Raw genomic sequence first — 21,730 nt, 5'->3', positions numbered from 1 at the left:
CCACCGGGTATATATTACTTTTCATCTAGGCTCCACGGAAAGTGGTAACCCGAGGCGATCAGGACGCTCAGCAAGAGGTTACCTATACATTAGCGGTTCAAGCAGACACTTGAACATCTGTCCAGTTCATGGCAAGACTTTTCATCTCAGACTCCATGTCCTAATAAACAACAGTTGGAGAGAATTGCCTGTGACGTTCACCATAATGCTGAGCTGAGGCTGAGAGAAAGAAGCCTGGAATTGTATTTCCTTTTGTAAAGCGAAAACAGCCCTAAGTACAGCCTCTTCTAAAATACGATATTTTAGAAAGAAGTGTAAGAAATCAAACTGTTCAATTTGGAACGAAGAGCGGCCGAAGTTACTGGAAAGCTCATGCTTCTGAGTCTGCAAAATCACTGGCCAGGAAAGCAAAACTTTTCCAACACCCCATTTTAATATTGTGCTAAAGCCATTGACTCTGTTAAAACCCTGGAGCTAAATACGATCTCCCCTCCCCGCCCTTTCCCTCGTAGGTTCGTGTTTTGGGGGTCAAGGAGGGGGCTGGAGCTTGGCCCCAACCTCGGAATCGCTGCCAAGGGCTTGTAATACAATCTCTCCCCGTTTGAAGGGTAAATCAGTGTCAATTGCGTTTGCCGTCCACCAGAAAAAGTAAGCATTTTACTTCCGTTCGGTCTATGTAGACTGATGAAATGTAGGAAATCTGTTTCTGGCAGGGGGAAAAAATCGTTTTCCCAAACAGCACCAAGAGGAGCCATCAGAGAAGTATGAAGAGGGGCAGTGCGGCTGTAGCTGCTGCCTCTGCCGCCGGGCTGCCTGGGTGCGGAGAGCGGCTGCTGCAGGACCTGCTCCGGGAGGGGGCTGGGCCCGCGCCGCCGCAAGAGCCGAGCCGGGAGCCCCGGCGCCGCTGAGAGCCGCCAGCAGCCAGCTCCGGACGCGGGGGTGAGCAAGGCGGCCGGGCGCCGCTCTCCGCCAGCGCCGCCGCGGGGTGCGCGCTCTGCAGCGCGGGGTCGCGGAGCCCCTGCCAGCGGGTGCACCCGGGGTGGCGGGGCAGGGGGGCGGTCTTTACCAATAACCCCGGCGACCTAGCTGGGCAGGGTGAAGCAACGCGGACATCTGGATGGGCTCTGGCGCTGAGTGGGTGGTCACTGCAGTGGGTGCCTCTGACTCACTGGACACAACCATGTGTTCCTCATCCCTATTGTGGAACAGCCCAAGTGACCGCCGCGCGAAAAGCCCGCTGGGGCGGCTCAACCAACCAGGGACAGAAGTGAGGGTTTCTAATTAGCACATCGATTATAAATGCACACTTACGCATTCGTGCACAAGGGTCGCTGTAATGCATGCTGTTGTTGAGGAGAGGGGAGGAGAGTGGGGATGGTCTTAATGGATTGATCCTGATTTTTTACTTGAGTCAGGAGGCCAGAATGGGAGGAAGGAGAGTGACACGTGGGATTTGGGGTGATGCTCTGCTTTCGATTGATGAGTTTGACAGAGTTGAACCTTTTTATGTGAACAAACGCCAGCCTGTGAATCAACCCCCCTAGGGGAATATTTTACGTAGTATTGTTCTTTTTGCGTCCAAAGATCAGGGTTTTGGAGTCTGAAATTGTTTGGGGAGCAGAGGAGTCAACTTTGTTTTGAAAGCATTAATTATTTTGGCAAAATTAAATTTTATCAGTCCAGCAAGGTGAATTGCCATTAACCTAGCCCAGCCATCTGACGTTTCCGCTGTGTTGAAGGCAGAGGGAGCAAACCCAGGACTTCACGATTGTTTTCAACACGCCTGTACAGTTGGGGGTTGGGGTGGGTTACTCAGTACTTTTCTCCGGTTAAACATTTTGGATATCAAAACGTTACCTGCCCCACCTTTTTCATTTTCCTCCTCTCATCTCCTTCATCTTCACCCTGATATAGTCAAGGTCGGCAAAACTTTTCTCTCGTGTAAACTCCGCCCTCTCCCCAAGAAACCTCTCCAACAGATCAATTGTGTATGGGAGATCTTGTGCAGTGGAAATAAGATCTGCTTGTACACAGGAACACCCATTTGGCCTCCTAGTGTTAAAATAAAGGCTCAGGCAGGTCGGATGTGCCAGCCAGGCAGGGGAAGTCCACCTTTCCTCCCCACCTGTCCCCTGAGATTCACAGAGGCAAGGCTGAGAACAAGCCCTTGTGCTTATTGCTTCTTTCCCCTAACCTCTGAGCAGTGTGGACACTGATTAACTACAGCTGGGATCTAGTGTGCCCAGACTGTCTTTGAAATCGATCAATGAGTTCCTTCTAGAGGAATGCTCCCCCCTAACTGTGGAGGGGGAGGTGGTGGCTGTGGTGGTCCTCTCCAACATGGGTGTCCTGGTTCTGACTGCCTAAGAGAAGGTAAGGGACAGATGCCTGAGGCATGAGACACTGTAACCCTCATACATGGCTCTCTGAGTGGGCTCTGAAACTGAAAGGTAGCTTGGATTTTAGCCTGTATGCTACTAAACTTTGAGCTTCTTTCTTTACTTTATGGCTAAACACCATACTTTTCTGGTGTGTACTATGCTTTATTGGGAAATACATTTACATGGCCAAATTCATTTTCAACTGGTGCAAAAGGTCATGTGATTGCCATTGAGTTTTCTGGTATCTTGCTAAGGAATCTTAGTTAAAACAAACTTGCAGGGATGGTAAAATGTCAGATCTTACATTAAGTATGTGATGTATGATTTTAGAATTTTGCTTCAACGCTGCAAGTCTGCATTACAGACTTTTGGAGCCTTTGGAAGGCCAAGTTACCTTGATTGAAACCAGATAAGGAGGCTCTAACAATTTGTTTGCAGAGGGAGTTTGTTAAAATTGCTGCTGATGTTAAGGCTATTTTGGTGTCTTTGTGGTTTTGATCTGAAGGCATGAATAGGCTCCCACTGTGTCTTTTCATTTCTCCTGGGCCACTCTGAAGGTTTTCTCCTCAATGTTTTCTGGCTAGAAAAAAATAAAATAACTGGAGTGAAGGTAGAACATACCACCTGTCAAAATGAGTAATTTTTGTGTATTTTTGTCTTAAATGTTTTCGGGGGCAATTCAGTTGAGTTATGCTAACACTCTCCCCTTACATGAGACAGATATGCATATATTTTAATAGAGAGTAAAACTATGGTAACTCTCAGCTACATTATCTTTAAGTAAAATAGAAATCTTTATATTACAAACAACATATTTTGGGGAAAAAAAACACCAAAATCTCATGGAATTAGATTTATCTAATCAACTTAGATATAATTTTGATAGAAGTCCTTAAATATTCTAATTAACTTATGAATTTCATATGGTTTTTTATTCAAATTATGTTTCAAGTTAATCTGGTAGAGATCCAAAAATCTGTACTAAATTGTTTGAAAAGTGGTCTAGTAGAATTAAAAAGGAAAAAAAGTCACTAATGCTGTAAAAATATGTCAGTTCCCACTCAGTGTTAGTTTTTTGGCCATGTTGCAAGAAGGAATTTTATTGCAAGTATATCATTATTTGATTCAAGATGAATCATCATGGGGCTCCAAGATAAGAAAGATTCTTGGAAAAGAGTTAGCATTACTTGAGATTGGGCACCAGAAGGGCTGAGTAGGATACCTGTAACGACACTGTGGTCACATAGTCTTGTTACTTTGGGCAAAACGCTTTAGGCCTCCAATCATTTATTAAGAACCAGGAATTTGACTAAGTAAATTTTCTCATGTCTATTTGAATTTAAAGATTTTATTACACAATTAGAATACTAGTAATGAATGTGCTTTTGACTTTATGCTTGGTACTTTCTTTAATTTGTGGACAAGATTCTCCCATTAGCCAGAAGTGGAGGTTCATTTGCAAGATCTAGAATTAGTTTCATGATTAAATTATGAACTTCAATTTTCTGATTAGACCCTTAGGGTAAGATTTTGCATTCATGACTTTGGTTGAGAGTATGTAGCATTGTAGCGATATTTATTGGTTGGCCAAAAATGAATCACATCAGAGTAAAGACCTCAGAATGGTGAAACAGCCTCTTTGGTTGTTAATCCTTTGAGTCTAGCTTGAAAGATACCATTTTCTCCTTCTATCAGTAGATTTTGGGAGGATGTTTGGCGTGGGATATTTTTTTGTTTAAGTTTTAAAAGATGGTGTTAACGGCCTATAAACTTTGTTTCTTCATTGTTTTACACCCAAAACACACAAACTGATTAGATAGAGATGAGGTCACTGCTACAGATGACAACAAAGGTGGTCTTAGGGTGGGAACCTTCACTATGGGTTCATTAGCACTCTTTGTTTTAAATCGCCAAAGTTAAGCCCTGGTTGGATAGCTTGGTTTGTTAGAGCATAGTCCTGAAACAAAGATTGTGGGTTCAATCCCCCATCATGGCACATACAAAAACAGATAGATTTTTCTGTCTCTCTCTCTTTCTTCCTCTCTCTCTCCCTTCCTACCTCTAAAATCAGTAAGTAAATTAAAAAACAAAAACATTTAATTAGCCACAGTTAAGGAGTCTGTGGGGAGGCAAGAAGGGTGTAGTGATATTCTCTCACATTTATTTTGAGAGATGTAGCATTCCCCTATCTTAATAGCTTATGATCTTTAACTAGTGTCAAAAATGAAGAATAATTTGTTAATAAAATTTTTTTAAAAACATGTAAACTACTCATTTTAGAACTCAACGTTTTCATTCATCATCTTAAGGGCTTCATCCTCATTATGAAGAAAACTTTGAGTTTTCCAATATTTATGATTTTATTTGATCAATACTTTGTTTCCATTTCTCTTTATCCTTTGTCTTTTCTTAGTGATTTAAAAGTCTACAAAATATTCCATTTTGTTACAGAATTATTTTTCTTTTTAAAATAAGTCAATGGAAGGTTTATTTTGGCATATTTCCTATGGTTATAATTTAGATTTAGCCAGTATTTATTGAGTATAAAATATATGCCAACACTGATACAAATATTTAATCTTCAAGATTGTATTTGAAGTGTTAGCCTCCATTATATATACTAAATAACTCAGGTACAAAAAGAAAAAGTCATATAACTTGAATAGAACAGCTATTAAGTGGGTAAGTAGTAGAGCTAGTATTTGACCTCAGGAGTTTTCATTCCAATTCAAAACTCCAACTAATATTTATTAATCAGGCTTTTTAATAGAATCTCATAGCAGACAATAGTGATATAATGTTTATTATTTTATTCTTATTTTTCTTTCTTTTCTATTTATTTTCTATGCAATATTATGATGCATTTTTTTAAAACATGTCAACAAAGTCTAGATATAGACCAGAAACCATCTTGGTCGTAATAATCAAAGCACACTGCTAGGTGGTGTGAAATAATATTTTATCTTCAGAGTCAAAACTATGAGGTTTTCAACTGGGATTCTAGAGCAACAGACTAAACACTAAACAGAGTCTTTAAACATATGATATTTTACTTACGGAGTCATTAATTTTTTCTTCTTCCCCTGGGCTAGTTCACGTCTCATCATATTCATAATGGTTATTCCAGAATCATTTCTATGGAAAGAACGAAAAAAAAATGCACACATTCTTTGAAGAATTCTGTATTAAGTTTCTGCATGTTTTTCACTTTAAGTTTTATTTTTCTGAATCCAAATCCTGAGGGTTGAGTTATCCATTTTTAGGTAGATCCATAAACCTTGGAAAAGGCGTAGTTTAGAGGTCTCATAGAAACATTTGAGTCCTTACTCCTCTTTCCAAAGTAATTATCTTTGCTTAGTACCTACCAAAGTTACTTATTGAGTTTTTAAAAATATTTAAATTATATAAATTTTAATGATAATATCTTTTAGTGTTTTGACACAGTACACAGTTTTTGTTCTCCTGAACATTAACTTTTTAAAAAGTTTTATCCATTGATGAGAGAGAGAGAAAGAGAGAGAGAGAGAAAGAGAGAGAGAGAGAGAGAGAGAGAGAGAGAGAGACATCAACCCGTTGTTCCACTTAGTTGTTCAATTTGGTTGTGAACTCATTGGTTTCTTTCCACATGTGCCCTAACCAGGGATCAAACCCATGACCACAGTGCACCAGGATGATGCTCTTTCCACTGAACCATCTGACCAGGACCCCAAACTTTAACTTTTTTCTTCAAGTCTAGTGAATCATTAATCATTTCATTTCTCATCTTTAAAAGCTATCCCTTGGCATCTCTTGTGGCTTTTGAAAACTTATGAATGAATTCAGAAGATTAGAAATGATCTTTTTATTACAGTTTGTTCTTTGTGAACAAACTCATCACATTGATTAAACATTTGTAAAAAATTATAAAAAGGTTCCAATCCTGTAGTGATCTTTTTACCTCAGCAATATAAACTTGTTTGACTTTTATTCACACCAGCTTAATTATTTCAGTGGGAACCTACTTCACCATGGAATAAATCTTCCACACTCCTGCTAGCTGGGTTTGTTTCCATGTGTCTTATTCCTGTCTCTGCCTTATCTAAATCCAAGACCTCCAGGTAGTAACTGACTTTCAGCTAAACAACAGATGGTGATTTAAAATATGAAAAAAGGATCAATTTGGACTGAAATCCTAATTTTTTTTAAAAAAGGGACTTAAACAGAGAAGCCCCTGTCCATGACAATGACTTTAAGTGTTAGCGTATTTGTCATAAGTTTAATTGCTTATCTTCTACTGCATGCTAATTACCCACTAAGCCTTCTTTCTCCCACTTTTACCTCCTGGTACACTGTATCTCCTCTTTCTTTCTTTCTTTTTTTCTTTTATCCTCCTTTGTATATGATTTTGATTATATACAAAGCAGCATAACAAAAATTGCTTAATCACTCTTACTGTTTTTACTTAATGATCATCTATAAGTTTTAGAAGATAGTTTGAATTACATTTCTGGCAAAATACAGGACAGATTGCATGAGAAATAAATGTGCCACTGTCAAGAAAATAAAAACGTCACTGTCTAGAGGTATTGAGGGGAAGGATTGTGTCCCTCTGGCTCACTGAAAAACTGTTACATGCCATTAGGCTTACTGTAAACTATCCCTTGATGAATTCTTTACTAGACAATGAGCTTAAGAATCTGAGGTGTCTTCTTGCTTTTACAGAGCAGAATAGGACTCTGATGCTTAAATGGAAGTTGCAGAGCACATAATAGGATGTAGCTAAAGTTACTGACCTACCACATCTCACTTTCAGGAAAGTAGTGGGAGAGATTGTGTCTTGAGAAGAAAGGCATTTTAGAGGTAACCCTTTTAAGATTTCAATTAGTTATTTAAATGTTTGAATCATGTGCTTAAATGTAATATTACTTAAATGTTTGTTTCTGAAGCTAGCTAGCCTATAGGAATTCTCACCAGCTACAGAGAGATGTTTTGTTTTCCTGGGACTAGACCTATTTTTAAAAGAACTGGGACAAAAATGTTTTAGGTTTCTGATACTTAATGACAGGATTTGGAGAAAAATTAGGATTTGTATGAGTAATGTGATGATTAACTACAAAAGAATAGGTGATAGTAATGCTTTAGTTCCTATAATGATATTTTAGTAACACGTGACAAGGTGTATTAAAAATGTTTCACATTTGTAGTGGTTCACTATGGATAATTAATATAGAAAGATTCATAAAAAGTGTTTTCAAAGAAAATTTATGATAATATTTTTACAAAAAGATTATCACAAAGCATAATTGTTTAGAAATGCATTGTCTATGTTTTTAAATTACATATTTATGACACCTTTTAGGTGTTTGTGTTCTAGCTGTCTTTTCTAATGTTATAGCAGAATGTTTGGGAGATGGTCACATTTTGCATTTTTTGAACACCAATATCTTATTATGTTTTCAAAAGTAGTCTCAAAGAGGTAAAAATTATCCTATGCTAAAAGAATTAGACTTTGAGATGAGCTAGAAAGAAGTACTATGTAAAGTTCAAAGAATAGAACTGACAAGAGTATATTTACACTTATATAGACATATATAGGAAAGTAAAAATACTATAATTATTGAAATATAGATGAAAACCCCAGTAGAGCATAGGAATCTTACCTCTTGCTAGTTATATTTTTATTTTTGTTCAGTTATGATGCGCTTATTACTTTAATGCACATTTGGTGCATATAATAGAGTCCTACACATTGTTAAACTGATAAGTTTGTTACCTTAGCTGCTTCAATATTATTTCTAGTCTTAGGTCCTATAAACATTGCACATGGAAGCCTACATTCAAGGCCAAGTATATATTAAAAAAACTTTCTACAACCTACATAGTGATACCCATACAATAATCAGTTTAATGAAATCAACTTTTATTTTGTAGAAGTAAGATATTTAGTCACTTCTACTCAAAAGATGATTGCAAACAAAACCTAGGATGCAAAACACTTAAAGTGAAAAGGTACAAAATAAGACAAGAGAAAAACTTGCAACAGTATTTGTTAGCATTATGGTGTTATTCTTGGGTTATAGTCTGGTTTCTTGATGGATCTATTTTGGAAAATGTGTTCTTCTGGAAAGAGTTTAAAGACCCAGGTTGAAACCTGACTGTGCCGTGATCTACCTGTACAATCTTGGTTACATCACTGAGCCTCTCTGGTTTTGTCGTCATCAACTCTAAAATGAGAGAGTATAGTAGGGACTCTTTGAAAGCACCTCCTACCCTGTCTCCACGCAGTTCTCTTAATGGTGAATCCATGATTGCTCAGCCATCTGCATAGAACCAAGCACTGTGCTTCATCCGAGTCTAGGTGATAGTTTGAAGAGTAGTGACCATATGTTTGCAATAAATTGGGCAAATACTGTCACTGCTCACATTCAGCCCTAAAGTTTGGTGGAAAACCATGGTTTCAAAAATTAATCCAAACAATAGGAGTTTACAATTTAGATACTAAAATTTTAATCAGTAACTTCAATTGGAATTTCTCATCTTAGAAACTGTCTCTAAATACGACGTTTTACGAAAACTTAACACTCACTGTATTTTTTTCTATTTGACCTTTGATCGTTACTATTTTCTACCAAGTGGTTGGTCAACAGTGATAAGACCAGTAAAGATAAAGTAAACAGTATTTCCTGGGGTTTAATAATTAATAACCTCATCAAAATCTCCATGCATCTGGTTCCTTTGTCACTAGCACCAAGATTTGAACAAGAGAAGTCTGTATAAAAAGCAATTGCTCTTTTGTTTCCAAAACAGGTATTACAAGTGGATAAATAATGTGCACTGCTCTGAGCCCCAAGGTACGCAGTGGACCTGGCCTCTCTGATATGCATCAGTATAGCCAGTGGCTGGCCAGCAGACATGAAGCTAATTTGCTGCCGATGAAAGAAGATCTGGCCTTGTGGTTAACCAATCTATTAGGTAAGGTTATAAGATCTCATTCTGTGAGCAAAGATAACAGTTTTTTTTCTTCCCCTCATATAGTGTCCTTCACCTAAGCATGTGACAGCACCTGGGAAAGAAAGATTTCATTCTTTGCGTTTTGCATCTGGGAAACCTGAAGCATGTGGAAAATTTAAATGAATTTCTCAATGTCTCTCACATGAACTGTGCTCAGCAATTCCAGCATCATGCATTAAAATGTGGAAATAAGTGGTCAGATTGTTTATTTCATCTATATGCTGATCTGATTTATTTTTTACCTTTATTTAATGCAGCTCACCAACCCCACCTCTTCTTTGCACACAGTCTGTGACATCTGACTTCTAAAGTGAGATTGCTTTGCCCTACTTTTATAGCACACCTCCTAAAAGTGCTGAATACCCAAATGCTAGAACAAACACATCTATCCTTTGTCCAAATGAGCTGACTAGAGTCACCCAACCTTGAACTAAAATTTTGCTTTTCATTTCACTTTTGTTTTTAGGTACTCTTCCAAAAGGACTGTCTCTGAGGAAAATGCTACCTCATGGAAGGCTGCCTCTTTTTTAATTCCTATTGTGCTGGCATGATCAGAGGAGAAAATTTCAACCATGTGCATTTATAGAATCCTTATATATAGAAACACGATTCACCAATAGTTTTTCGCAGAGAACAAAACTGATTTATGACCCGAGGGAAAGACCCCCGTAGAGCAATATAAGATAAAGGATTTGAATATCGAGTAAACATATATTTTGCATGGTACTTTACCATTTGTAGAAGTGATTTCACTGATATTATTTTATTATTTACAGAATCTTTCGAGATCAGGGTTTTTATATTCACTTTCTAGCTGAGGAAACTAAGACAGGGTGAGAGATAACCTGTCCACCTGAAATCTTAGCATAATTTGGAAAGATTTTAGCACATTTTAGCAAGATTTTTTTTTTTTGCTCACCATGGCCCTGGATTTTTGTAGCTTTTTAACTTCCTTTTGCCTTTATCTTAGGGTTAAGATATTTTCTTTTTCCTCACTATGTGCACACTATTTTGACAATTCTGTATAGTCTAACCAGGGCTACTGCCTGTGAGTATGCATGTTGTACCTTTCACAAGGGCACCTAGCCAATGGATAAGGGCAGAAACATGGAGAGTATTCCAGGAGGACCCTTTACCTTGCTTTGGAGCTGTGTCCACTGGAAGGAAGAGGCTGCCCCCTTCTGTAATTAATCCATGCAAGGGAGGAACTTTGATATCTATCACGTAGAGGGAATCAAGTTAACCTTAGCAGGTGGATTTCGTCTCTTTATTTTGTCATTCCAAGGCTCACTAATGATTGTTATGCTAGTAATTTATTATTAACTTGGAGCCGTCTTCAGATATGGGCCATCACAAGTAAGCCAGTATGCAATAGAAGTTAAGAGAATAGACTCAATATAGACTTCCTGTGTTTGAACCCCAGAACTGCTGCTTACTAGCAATATGACATTGAGCAAATTACTTAACCTCTCTGTGCTTCAGTTTTCTCATTTGTAAAGTGACAATCATAGTAGTGCCTATTTTGTGGGGTTGCAGTGAGATTAAAAGGCTAAAATATGTATACTACTTAGAAAGTGCCAGACATGTTGTAAACACTCTGTTGTTGTTATTACAGTTATATATAGATTAGTGATAAGGTTCATTTGCATTTGTGGATAAGTTAATTTATTTATTGACCATGTATCTGAGTGTGCAGCAGCATGAAGTATTAGGTTAAAAAAATGGACACTGGAATCAGAATGCTTAAATTCAATTCTCAGTTTCAGTACTTCCTAGCTCTGTGATATGGGCTGGTGTCTAAATACACTGTGCCTGTGTTTTGTCATCTATAATATATGTATAGTACTAGCACCAACATCATGGGATTATTAGCAATTTGAATAAGACGGTCACATTCAGAACAAGATCTGGCACAGAGTAATCAACTAGCTATAGCAAATATTAGCTATTGGGATTTTTGTGGTCCAGACACAGTCTGCTAGCTACTGGAGGGTAGAGTGGTGACTAAGAAGAGACAGAGCGCCTGTTAGTAAAGATGTTGGAGCAGATTGAAAGCAAACATTAAATAAGTAATTGAATAAATAATTCCTTATAAACACTGGAAGATATAGTTTGAAATCAGAGTGTAAAAATGAGGAGGCGGGAGAGGGACAAAGGATTGCAGGACTTGGGGAAATCTTCTTTAGGGGCTCTTATATTTAAACTGAGGACTGAAGAATGATTAATAGTTAGCCAGACAAGCATGGAGAAGAGCCTGGTGAGAGGGAATGACACGTGCTGAGATAGAATGGAGTCTGGTACTTTGAAAGAACCGGATAAAGGCTAGTGTCAGCAGCACAGATCAAGAGGAAGAGAGTTTCATGATACTTGTAGGTGCTAGATCATATACTGTTTTGAAGATAACATTAAGGAACTTTGTTGCATGATTAGTGAAGAGCCATTGAGGTTCTAGACAGGGGGTAATAGTAGTTAATTAGATAGCCTGATATTACAAATACGTTCCAAGGTCCCATGACTTGTCATCAAAGTCATTTTATTTGTTGAATGTGATATTCACAAAGCAGCTTGATCAGTGTGAGCCGCCCAGGACAACCTCAAAGAATAAAGAGTCAGTGTGTGTGTAATGGAAAGATCCTTGGAATAAAAGTCAGGAGACCTGGCTCCTAATAGAAAGTCAGGAGACCTGGCTCCTAACAGGATGTCAGGAGACCTGGCTTCTGGTCCTGGCTCTGCCACTTGGTAGGAAACTTGCCCAAAGTCACTCAGCTATCTTTTCTGGGCTCGGTGTCCTCAACCATAAAATGAAGGGGTTGGAGTAGATGATCTCTAATGTCCTTTCCAGTTCCAAAAGTCTAAGTTTCCAAGAAATCCATCTCTTGAGACCCAGTTTGAGATCATTAGTATGCATAAAAAAAGAGAACATAGTTTATATAAGTGAATAATCTGTCTTTTAAGTAATAAGACTAATTTTTTTATGCTAGTAGTTAGTAACACAAATGCAACTGATGACATTTGAGATCGCAGAAAAGGAATTTTAAAAGAATCTCAAGATATAGTAAACTTGCACCTTGCGTTGACTTAAATTTATAAAAGTAGATAGATAATAGACTTCAAGTGACTATCCTATGGTAACTTATACAGTAGAACAATAACTTAACTTTGTTTAAAAGTGGTAAAACAGGCCCTGGCTGGTTGGCTCAGTGGTAGAGCATCGACTTGGCATGCAGGAGTCCCAGGTTCGATTCCCAGCCAGGGCACACAGGAGAAGCACCCATCTGCTTCTCTACCCCTCCCCCTCTCCTTCCTCTCTGTCTCTCTCTTCCCCTCCCTCAGCCAAGGCTCCATTGGAGCAAAGTTGGCCCGGGCGCTGAGGATGGCTCTATGGCCTCTGCCTCAGGTGCTAGAATGGCTCTGATTGAGGCAGAGCGACACCCCAAGATGGGCAGAGCATTGCCCCTTGGTGGGCATGCCGGGTGGATCCCGGTAGGTCGCATGCGGGAGTCTGTCTGACTGCCTCCCCGTTTCCAACTTCGGAAAAATACAAAAAAAAAAAAAAAAAGTGGTAAAACATTTGGAGATAAAATAATCTTATGTACTAGAATGGTGATGATATGGAAGGGAGAAAAAAATGTATGGCTATGATAGAAGATATTTTTATTGCCTATATTAGGTACATTTAGAATTCACATATTTTAGAAATGAAGTCACTAAAGCACATTTTAACATTATTTATTATTGGCCATTTTATGATCTCAGAAATATTTTTTGAATCTATATTATGTAGCTCTCTTTTAATTCATGCTTTGTGTCTAATTGAAAGTAAGGGATATCTTGAAAATATATAGTTCCAAAGTTGATGCTGTCTTTAAATAAAGTATATGAATTTTTTTTTTTTGTGAGGTAGAAGTTCACATTCTACATTAAATCTTTTAATTAGATTTTACCATTGTGATGTGGACCTTATGTGTGGAAAAGCTTTCTACTTCTTTTTAGTAATACTTGATTAAAATGTAAAATTTTTCTGTATATTTTCTTCTAAAGGAGTATTAATAATAGTCTGAATTCAGATATTTCTGATCCTACATGTAAAATATCAATTGAAAAATATAGTTGCTTAAAATTTGGATTTAGATTTTTTGAGTGTGTGGATAAAAATAACTTGATAGAGAAGAGAATTATTTCATTGATTCATAGATCAATATCCTAATTCATGCCACATGTGGATAAATAATACTGTAATATTCAGGTGCATGGTACTTGGTAACACTAATACATGCTGCTTTAGATTCTTAGGCACAGAATTAAAGTAGCAATAGAAAATATTTAGAGTAGCTAAAACTTGTGCATAGGAGTATAAAAGGCCAGCTATCTTATAAAGTTATCTAATATGAATAAATAGTTATGGTAGTTGGGATTTATTTATGTGATAGCACACCACTGTGATTCAAAAAAACCATCATGTAATATTTACTGAATAATCTTTTTTATTTTTATTTTTTATAGAGACAGAGAGAGAGTCAGAGAGAGGGATAGATAGGGATAGACAGACAGAAATGGAGAGAGATGAGAAGCATCAATCATCAGTTTTTCATTGCGACACCTTAGTTCTTCATTGATTGCTTTCTCATATGTGCCTTGATCGCAGGCCTTCAGCAGACTGAGTAACCCCTTGCTGGAGCCAGCGACCTTTGGTCCACGCTGGTGAGCTTTTGCTCAAACCAGATGAGCCCGCACTCAAGCTGGCGACCTCCGGGTCTTGAACCTGGGTCTTCCGTATCCCAGTCCGATGCTCTACCCACTGTGCCACCATCTGGTCAGGCTAATCTTATATTTCTAAAAATGTCAGTTGATCTTACTGAAAATAGTTTTTGTAGTCCAAGTATGTTTTCTAACAGCTGGAATCATGGAGCAGTTATATAACCATCACTAAGAAAAGGTAGCAAAAGAATCCTGAATATCCCTTCATTCTTCCCTATAAAATGTCTCTTTGGTCTTTGTCCCATATTATATGTTAAATATACACATTTCATCTCAGACAGGGTCAGTCAGAGGGGAAGGAACAGAGAAGAGAAGCATCAGTCCTTTGTTGCAGCTCCTTAGTTGTTCATTGATTGCTTTCTTGTATGTGCCTTGACTGGGGGGAGGGCTACAGCAGAGCAAGTGACCCCTTCCTTGCTCAAGCCAGTTACCTTGGGCTCAAGCCAGAGACCTTGGGCTTCAAGCCATCGACCTTTGGGCTCAAGCCAGTGACCATGGGGTCATTTCTATGATCATGCGCTCAGGCCAGTGATCCCATGCTCAAGCTGTTGAGCCCGCACTCAAACTGATGAGTTTGTGCTCAAGCTGGCAATCTCAGGGTTTTGAACCTGGGTCCTCTGCATTCCAGTCCAATGCTCTATCCACTGCACCACTGCCTGGTCATGCCTGTTTTGTTATTTTTGTTTATGCACTATTTCCCAATTTTTATTGATCTGTGTCCTTAGAATATATTTGAACATCAAATGATTATACAAATAAATCTTGAGAAATTATCAGTCTGAATAAATAACATGACATTAAATTAACAGTCCCAGATGATAGCCAAAACCCACCATTCAAATAGATGAAATTCTACAAATTTAATAATTATTAATGGATTATTGAAAATTGTTTTTGGCTTAGCTTTTAAATTATTGTACTAATATAAATTTTCTCGGTGTTTATTTCACTTGTGTTTCTTTAATGATTTAAAAATGATGAGCCTGACCAGGCGGTGGTGCAGTGGATAGAGCGTCAGACTGGGATGCGGAAGGACTCAGCTTTGAGACCCCGGGGTTGCCAGCTTGAGTGCGGACTCATCTGGATTGAGCAAAAAGCTTTCTAGCATGGACCCAAGGTCACTGGCTCGAGCGGGGGTTACTCAGTCTGCTGAAGACCCATGGTCATGCACATATGAGAAAGCAATCAATGAACAACTAAGGTGTTGCAACGAAAAACTGAGATTGATGCTTCTCATCTCTCTCTGTTTCTGTCTGCCTGTCCCTATCTATCCCTCTATCTGACTCTCTCTCTGTCCCTGTAAAATAAAAAAAAAAAAAAAAAAATGATGACCTGCCTTAATCTTGTTTAATAACACTATGAAATCACATGGCAGTATGTTTTTGAGATAAGGTTATAGTTAAGTAACAAAGAAATTGATATCGTAGGTCTTTAGATGTTGGCATATGTGTTTGAATATATGCAGGGACTCTGAGTAAATCATAAGATATATTATAAATCAAGTTTTGCTGAATTGATTTTACTTCAGTTTAGAGATACAGTATAACAATTGATGCTACAGTGATATTCCCTTTTTCTGACTTTCCATAAAAGAAAATTGAGTTGTTATATGCTTAATATGACCAATATGTAATTTTATTTTATCAGTTAATTATAAAAATAACCTATTTCCATCACTAAAATGAAGCATTTACTTATTGGCGTTGTTGCTGTCCAATGCAACTGCTGTCTAATAAGTTTTAAACAGCTTTCTTCACTTTCCTATTTTCTTAAAGACCTTTTACCAGATCCTTGTCCTGCAAAGTTATTATATTCATGACATAGTCAATAAAAATTCCTTAGGAAAGGTGGTATATTTTGCAAGTTCAAAAGTTGAAAGAATCAAGTTCATGTTCACAAGTTGACACCTTTCAGAGAAGTTACTGTCCATTTTTTTAACCCAAGTCTTCCAACAGAATCAGCTTTGTCTTGTCGTGATACAAATGCAGGGTAGAGAGTTGGAATCACTGTTGTACAGGTGCTGATCTAGGGTTTCTGAATAGAATGAATTATTTCCTACCTCACAACCTTCAAATTTTAGTCACAAAACACTGACTAATTTGAGGTAAGATAGTATTTGAGTTCCTTTGAATTCTGCAATTAGAGAAAAATACCAGGGTTGAGAGGTGCAATGGAGTTTCAGGTAGAGTTGGAGCTTATCCGGAACACCTGTCGAGATAAAATGTGGCAGTTTTCTTCTGCAGTACATCAGGTCACATATCAGGAGATGCCTGAATGACATTCTCAGCCATTCTCCAATTTACAGGTAAACTGCTGTTCATTTTTCAGCATTGCTATCATTAACTTCAGCCCTAAGCTGTTTCTGTGTGTTCTTTTGTTCCCGAAGGGCTTTCTGTGGAGTTTCTCCAGAGAAAAAGAGAACGAATTAGGGAGAGTGCATTGTGATAGGAAATTGTTAGTTATATATTCAGCAAATATTCATTTAAGTAGCCAGGAATGATGACTAAGAGCACAGACTCTAAACCTAGACATCATGGATTAAAGAGCCAGATTCACTGTGTGACTTTAGGCAAGTTACTTAAACTAAGTGCCTCAGTTTCCTCAACCATGAAATGGATGTAATGGTAGCACCCACATCACACTTTTGTGAGAGTATAAAATACACATAGAGTGCCTGGCACACAGTAAGGACTCAAATGTTAAATACTATTATTAAATGCTATCATGGCTTTAGGAACCTGAATTTAGTACTACTAACTTACTGGGAAGAAAACATTATTTCTCAGAAAAATACTATACAGTAAAGGGGCTTGTTTTTTTCCCAGGTGGCTCAATTCTAAAACACTGTAGCTTGATACTTAATATTTATGGAAATTATGGCAAGCACATATTTCTGGGAGGAATACATTGACATGTACAAGCATGCATGCTGATTTTTAGTTAACCTGACCAATGTTTATTTCATACCACTGTGCCCTAATATTTTAATAGGAAGTGACCAACCATTATTTTTAACCAAATTCTCTGATCTTTGTCTACTGGCAAGCTGTCAGTCATGACTGAATTGATGGTATAAAGATCAAAGTCTACAATGATAAACTCCAAAGAAAAGCAATACCTCTAGACTAGGCTACTGTATTTTACATTAGCCTTCAGATCAGTAGTCTGTACAACCCAATGTGGGTCAGTACTCCGAGATTTATTTTATACATTATCTATCCATTGCCCTAGCTTTTCCCAACCATACCAAGAATGTGGAGAGATGGGGCTGAGGAATAAATGATTCTATGGTACAAGAGTCCTACTGCTTCTAGTATTTATAGCCTAATGTCTCAAACCAGCTACACAAGTTAAATATCTGGTTCTGCCTAATAAAGGTATTTAGTTTTGTATAATGATACTTGAGAAATTGTCATGAGTTCATCACAGCCTCTTCTAATGGATTTTTCATAGTTAAATTCAGCTAACTTTATATTTTTAAAATACAATTTTGGTCATATTAATGCAATAAGAATGAGATAATGTATTATGCAGTACAAGGCTTATAGCTTATTACTTCCAATTAAATAGTACATTTAAAATGTATATTTTATGTTTCTTAATCTTTGGATGGAAAATACATTACGTGTGAAGGTTTTAAAAAATACTTCTCCATCTTGCATTTTTCCTTCATTTGAGGCAGCACATTTCAACTATAAAGTATGTAACGGTGTCAGTTTTAGCCAAAATAAAAAAAAATCTCACCTTTTGGAGCTATAAAAAACACAGAATTGAAAGCTGACACCTAATATATTTTTCATTAGATACAGATGTTCAATGTAAATTCGTTCTTCAAGAATTCATGAAAATTAAGATGACTAAAAATTTTCAGGTGTAATGCATAAAAATAAAAGTCATACCTTTTGGTAAATGATAATGACTTTTAAATGGAAGATATTTTATATAATTTTGAAATTCTTTTAAGTATAAAAATTATCTCATCACTTAACATTATACATGGAATCTCTAAATTGCCATGGAGCATAATGAAATAAGAATACCTAGTGACCTCATCCAAATGTAGAAGAAAACCCTAATACATAGTCAACAATGTAAAGTTTACATTTTTTAACTTGAAAAATAATTAGTAGTTTTTAAAGTATTCCTAATATTTATTTTTTATACTTGTTTGCAAAATATCTTTCTTGTTAGAAAATTCAGGACAATATGCTGAATGCATGATACCAGTTGGGTTGTGCTGGCTTTTTGTGTCTTGAGACTATTACTTTCATTCCTGAATTGAGTTGAGCTGCATGCAATTTTGTAATAATAGTAGTTCTGAATAGGCTACATCTGTGGTGAGTACTTAGTGCTACTGATGTTTTGCCACCTGCAGAAGTCATTATCCTAACTGGGGACTGAAATGTGAACTATCCAGTAGGGAAAAAAAAGAACATTACAAAAAAAAAAAAAAAAAAAAAAAAAAAAAAGCAATTCCCTTTCCTTTTTTACATGCCCTTCCCCCAAACTGAAAAAAAAAATCATTTCAAACAGATGTTTCTTGAAATCCAAATATATTAGGTATTGTGAGTTTAACGTTAAGCCAGTAGATACCTAGTGTTCCATTTGGGTTATATTTAATTGTTCATGGATTTAAGCTGCATGCATTTTTCTAAAGATATGAGAGTGTCAACATTAGACTTTAAAATACCTCCTTTTATTTTGCCTTAACTTCGTTTCACAAAAATAGTGCCCAACATTTTCTCAAAGTTTTCCAGTAGTTTATTTCTTTATTTGTTAATTCACATGTTCACTGAACACATTTGCTAGAAGCCTACTCTGTGAATAACCTTCGTAGGCACACACACACACACACACACACACACACACACATACACACACACACAAAGATACACCTCAAGATGTTTACAGTGTACTGAGGAAGACAAGAACTTTATACAAAATATGTCACTAGCTATGGAAGTTGGATCATGCCAGTGTGAGTGATACCCAAGAGTATAACCATGAACTGGAAAACAGACCAGTGAGCACGGAAGAATCTTTTTCTGATTTCTGATTAAAAGACAGCTGGGACTTGACCAGGCAGAAAGAAGGGAGGGCATTGTAGGCGGGAGCCATGCCAGGAACAAAGGCATGCCGGGAGGAACTGGATGATCTGCTAATGGAACTGTGAAGGCAGGGTGCTGACCAAGGAGCAGGGTATAAGGATATTAGGTTAGAAAGGTAGATCACAGGATATGGGGAAACCTTTAGACATTGGGTAAAGAAGGTATACTTCACCTTTTAGGTAGAGGAGAAGATTAGAGTCTATTCATAAAGATGAAGAATGACCCAGGTGAGGGTGGTGTTCAGCAATAATAATTTGAGCAATGAGTGTGATATGTATTGGACAGAAAAGTCAAAGATACAAGGAATAGCTATTGTTCTTGTTCCTAGAGGTTTAGGTATCAGTTCAGGAAATTTTTTTTTTTTTTTTCTGAAGCTGGAAACGGGGAGAGACAGACAGACTCCCGCATGCGCCCGACTGGGATCCACCCGGCTCGCCCACCAGGGGCGATGCTCTGCCCACCAGGGGGCGATGCTCTGCCCCTCCGGGGCATCGCTCTGCCGCGACAAGAGCCACTCTAGCGCCTGGGGCAGAGGCCAAGGAGCCATCCCCAGCGCCCGGTCCATCTTTGCTCCAATGGAGCCTTGGCTGCGGGAGGGGAAGAGAGAGACAGAGAGGAAGGAGGGGGGGTTGGAGAAGCAAATGGGTGCTTCTCCTATGTGCCCTGGCCGGGAATCGAACCCGGGTCCCCCGCACGCCAGGCCGACGCTCTACCGCTGAGCCAACCGGCCAGGGCAGGAAATTTTTTAATAAGGCCATGGCACAAGGACTAGAAGGAAGCTACAGGATTTGTCACTAATAAGTTATAGGAAATTAAGGCAGGGAAGTAAAATACTCTGAAATGTAAGAGAATTACAGAACTAGTAACAGGAGAGAGCTTTGGGGGAGATGAGTTTGGAGGAGCATATAAGAAAAAAAATAGTGATTTTATTCAGGCTTGAGGAATAAAGCAATCAGGAGTAACCAAAGGTACAGGCTTTTTTTTAGGGTGTTATAAAAATGTCCTGAAGTTGGTTGTGGTGATGATTGCATAACTGTGAATACAGTGTACAAAAAATCATTGAAGTCTACACTCGAAATGAGTGAATTTTAAGGTATGCAAACTATATCACATTAAGGCTGTTATAAAATAAAAGAGAAAAGGAAGAAAGAAAATATGCTTTGGGAGCATATAAGAAAGAAGAAAAATAATGGTTAACCAGTGAAATGTCAGGGATGAACAATCGTGAATCGTGTTCATAAGAGCAGTATAGGCAGCTGTGAGTGGTTGTGAGGAGACAGAATAAAGCAGAGGTCTGCATCTGATAATTCTATGGTTCAAGGACAGCAGCAGGAAGGGAAATGGTTAGAGTGTTTACTTACAAAGAGAGTTTATCAATGGCACTGGTTTTGCCTGTATTATCTTAACCAGGAAAACAAATTCAATGGAACGTAGTGATGTGACTTTATGCATTCATGCTGTTAAACTTGCCAACGGTGGTTGATATACTTAGATTCTATTTCAGTGTAAAGAAGGGAACTATGGCATTCTTATTATCAGAGACATATCCATAACACAAAATACTAGTTCTTCTTTATGCCCTTGCCTTGTAGGCAGAAGTCACTGAATGGGCCACTGAGGGTGAGAACTAAACAAATCGCAGATGCTGAATTGTACATCGTTGGTGAAGCTAGTTCTTTGAGTTTTGCTGACTGCTTGATTGTTAAATGGTGGGGCTCTTCCACTCAGAATATTATTTTGTCACTTTTAATGTAAAATAAAAATATTTATGCAGTTGAAACTGTATTATTAAAATGTAATTTTCATGCTACCAAAGGGAAACATAATATTTCAAAGATAAAATTCTTTCTGGTGAGTTCCTATCCCAGACATGTAACCCAGATGAAGAAGAAATTTTGGTGATAAACACTATGTCAAATATGTTGACATAAATGCCACATTTGTGTTGGGGAATGATTATGCTTTTTATTTTTTTTATTTATTTATTTTTTACAGAGACAGACAGAGTCAAAGAGAGGGACAGGACAGACAGTCAGGAAGGGAGAGAGATGAGAAGCATCAATTCTTCATTGTGGCACCATAGTTGTTCATTGATTGCTTTTTTTTTTTTTTTTTTTTTTTGTACTTTTCTGAAGCTGGAAACAGGGAGAGACAGTCAAACAGACTCCCGCATGCACCCGACCGGGATCCACCCGGCACGCCCACCAGGGGCGAAGCTCTGCCCACCAGGGGGCGATGCTCTGCCCCTCCAGGGCATCGCTCTGCCGCGACCAGAGCCACTCTAGCGCCTGGGGCATAGGCCAAGGAGCCATCCCCAGCACCCGGGCCATCTTTGCTCCAATGGAGCCTTGGCTGCAGGAAGGGAAGAGAGACACAGAGAGGAAGGAGGGGGGTGGAGAAGCAAATGGGCGCTTCTCCTATGTGCCCTGGCCGGGAATCGAACCCGGGTCCCCTGCACGCCAGGCCGAAGCTCTACTGCTAAGCCAGGGCCTG

At 38.2% G+C, this 21,730-nt stretch overlaps 1 protein-coding gene across 6 annotated transcripts in view; it reads left to right on the top strand.

Moving 5' to 3' along the window:
- Positions 1–518: 518 nt before the first annotated feature.
- The window catches only part of GAS2 (growth arrest specific 2), a 136,434-nt gene continuing 115,222 nt past the window's right edge, over positions 519–21,730 (top strand). For 3 of the 6 annotated variants that reach the window (XR_010748929.1, XM_066364327.1, XM_066364360.1), the window contains exons 1-2: positions 685–939; positions 9,168–9,332. Coding sequence is in view for 5 of the 6 variants with exons in the window: in XM_066364327.1 (XP_066220424.1) it covers positions 9,188–9,332 (145 nt within the window). In the remaining variant the exon portion in view is untranslated. Of the gene's footprint in view, positions 649–684; positions 940–2,149; positions 2,374–7,184; positions 7,221–9,167; positions 9,333–21,730 lie in introns of those variants that run through there. The other 3 variants (XM_066364334.1, XM_066364341.1, XM_066364350.1) reach the window with 3 other exon arrangements.

Source organism: Saccopteryx leptura, chromosome 1 (genome assembly GCF_036850995.1).
Source record: "Saccopteryx leptura isolate mSacLep1 chromosome 1, mSacLep1_pri_phased_curated, whole genome shotgun sequence".
Taxonomy (NCBI): Eukaryota; Metazoa; Chordata; class Mammalia; order Chiroptera; family Emballonuridae; genus Saccopteryx; species Saccopteryx leptura.
The sequence above is the reverse complement of the archived record's forward strand: the minus strand, read 5'-3'. Positions and strand labels throughout refer to the sequence as shown.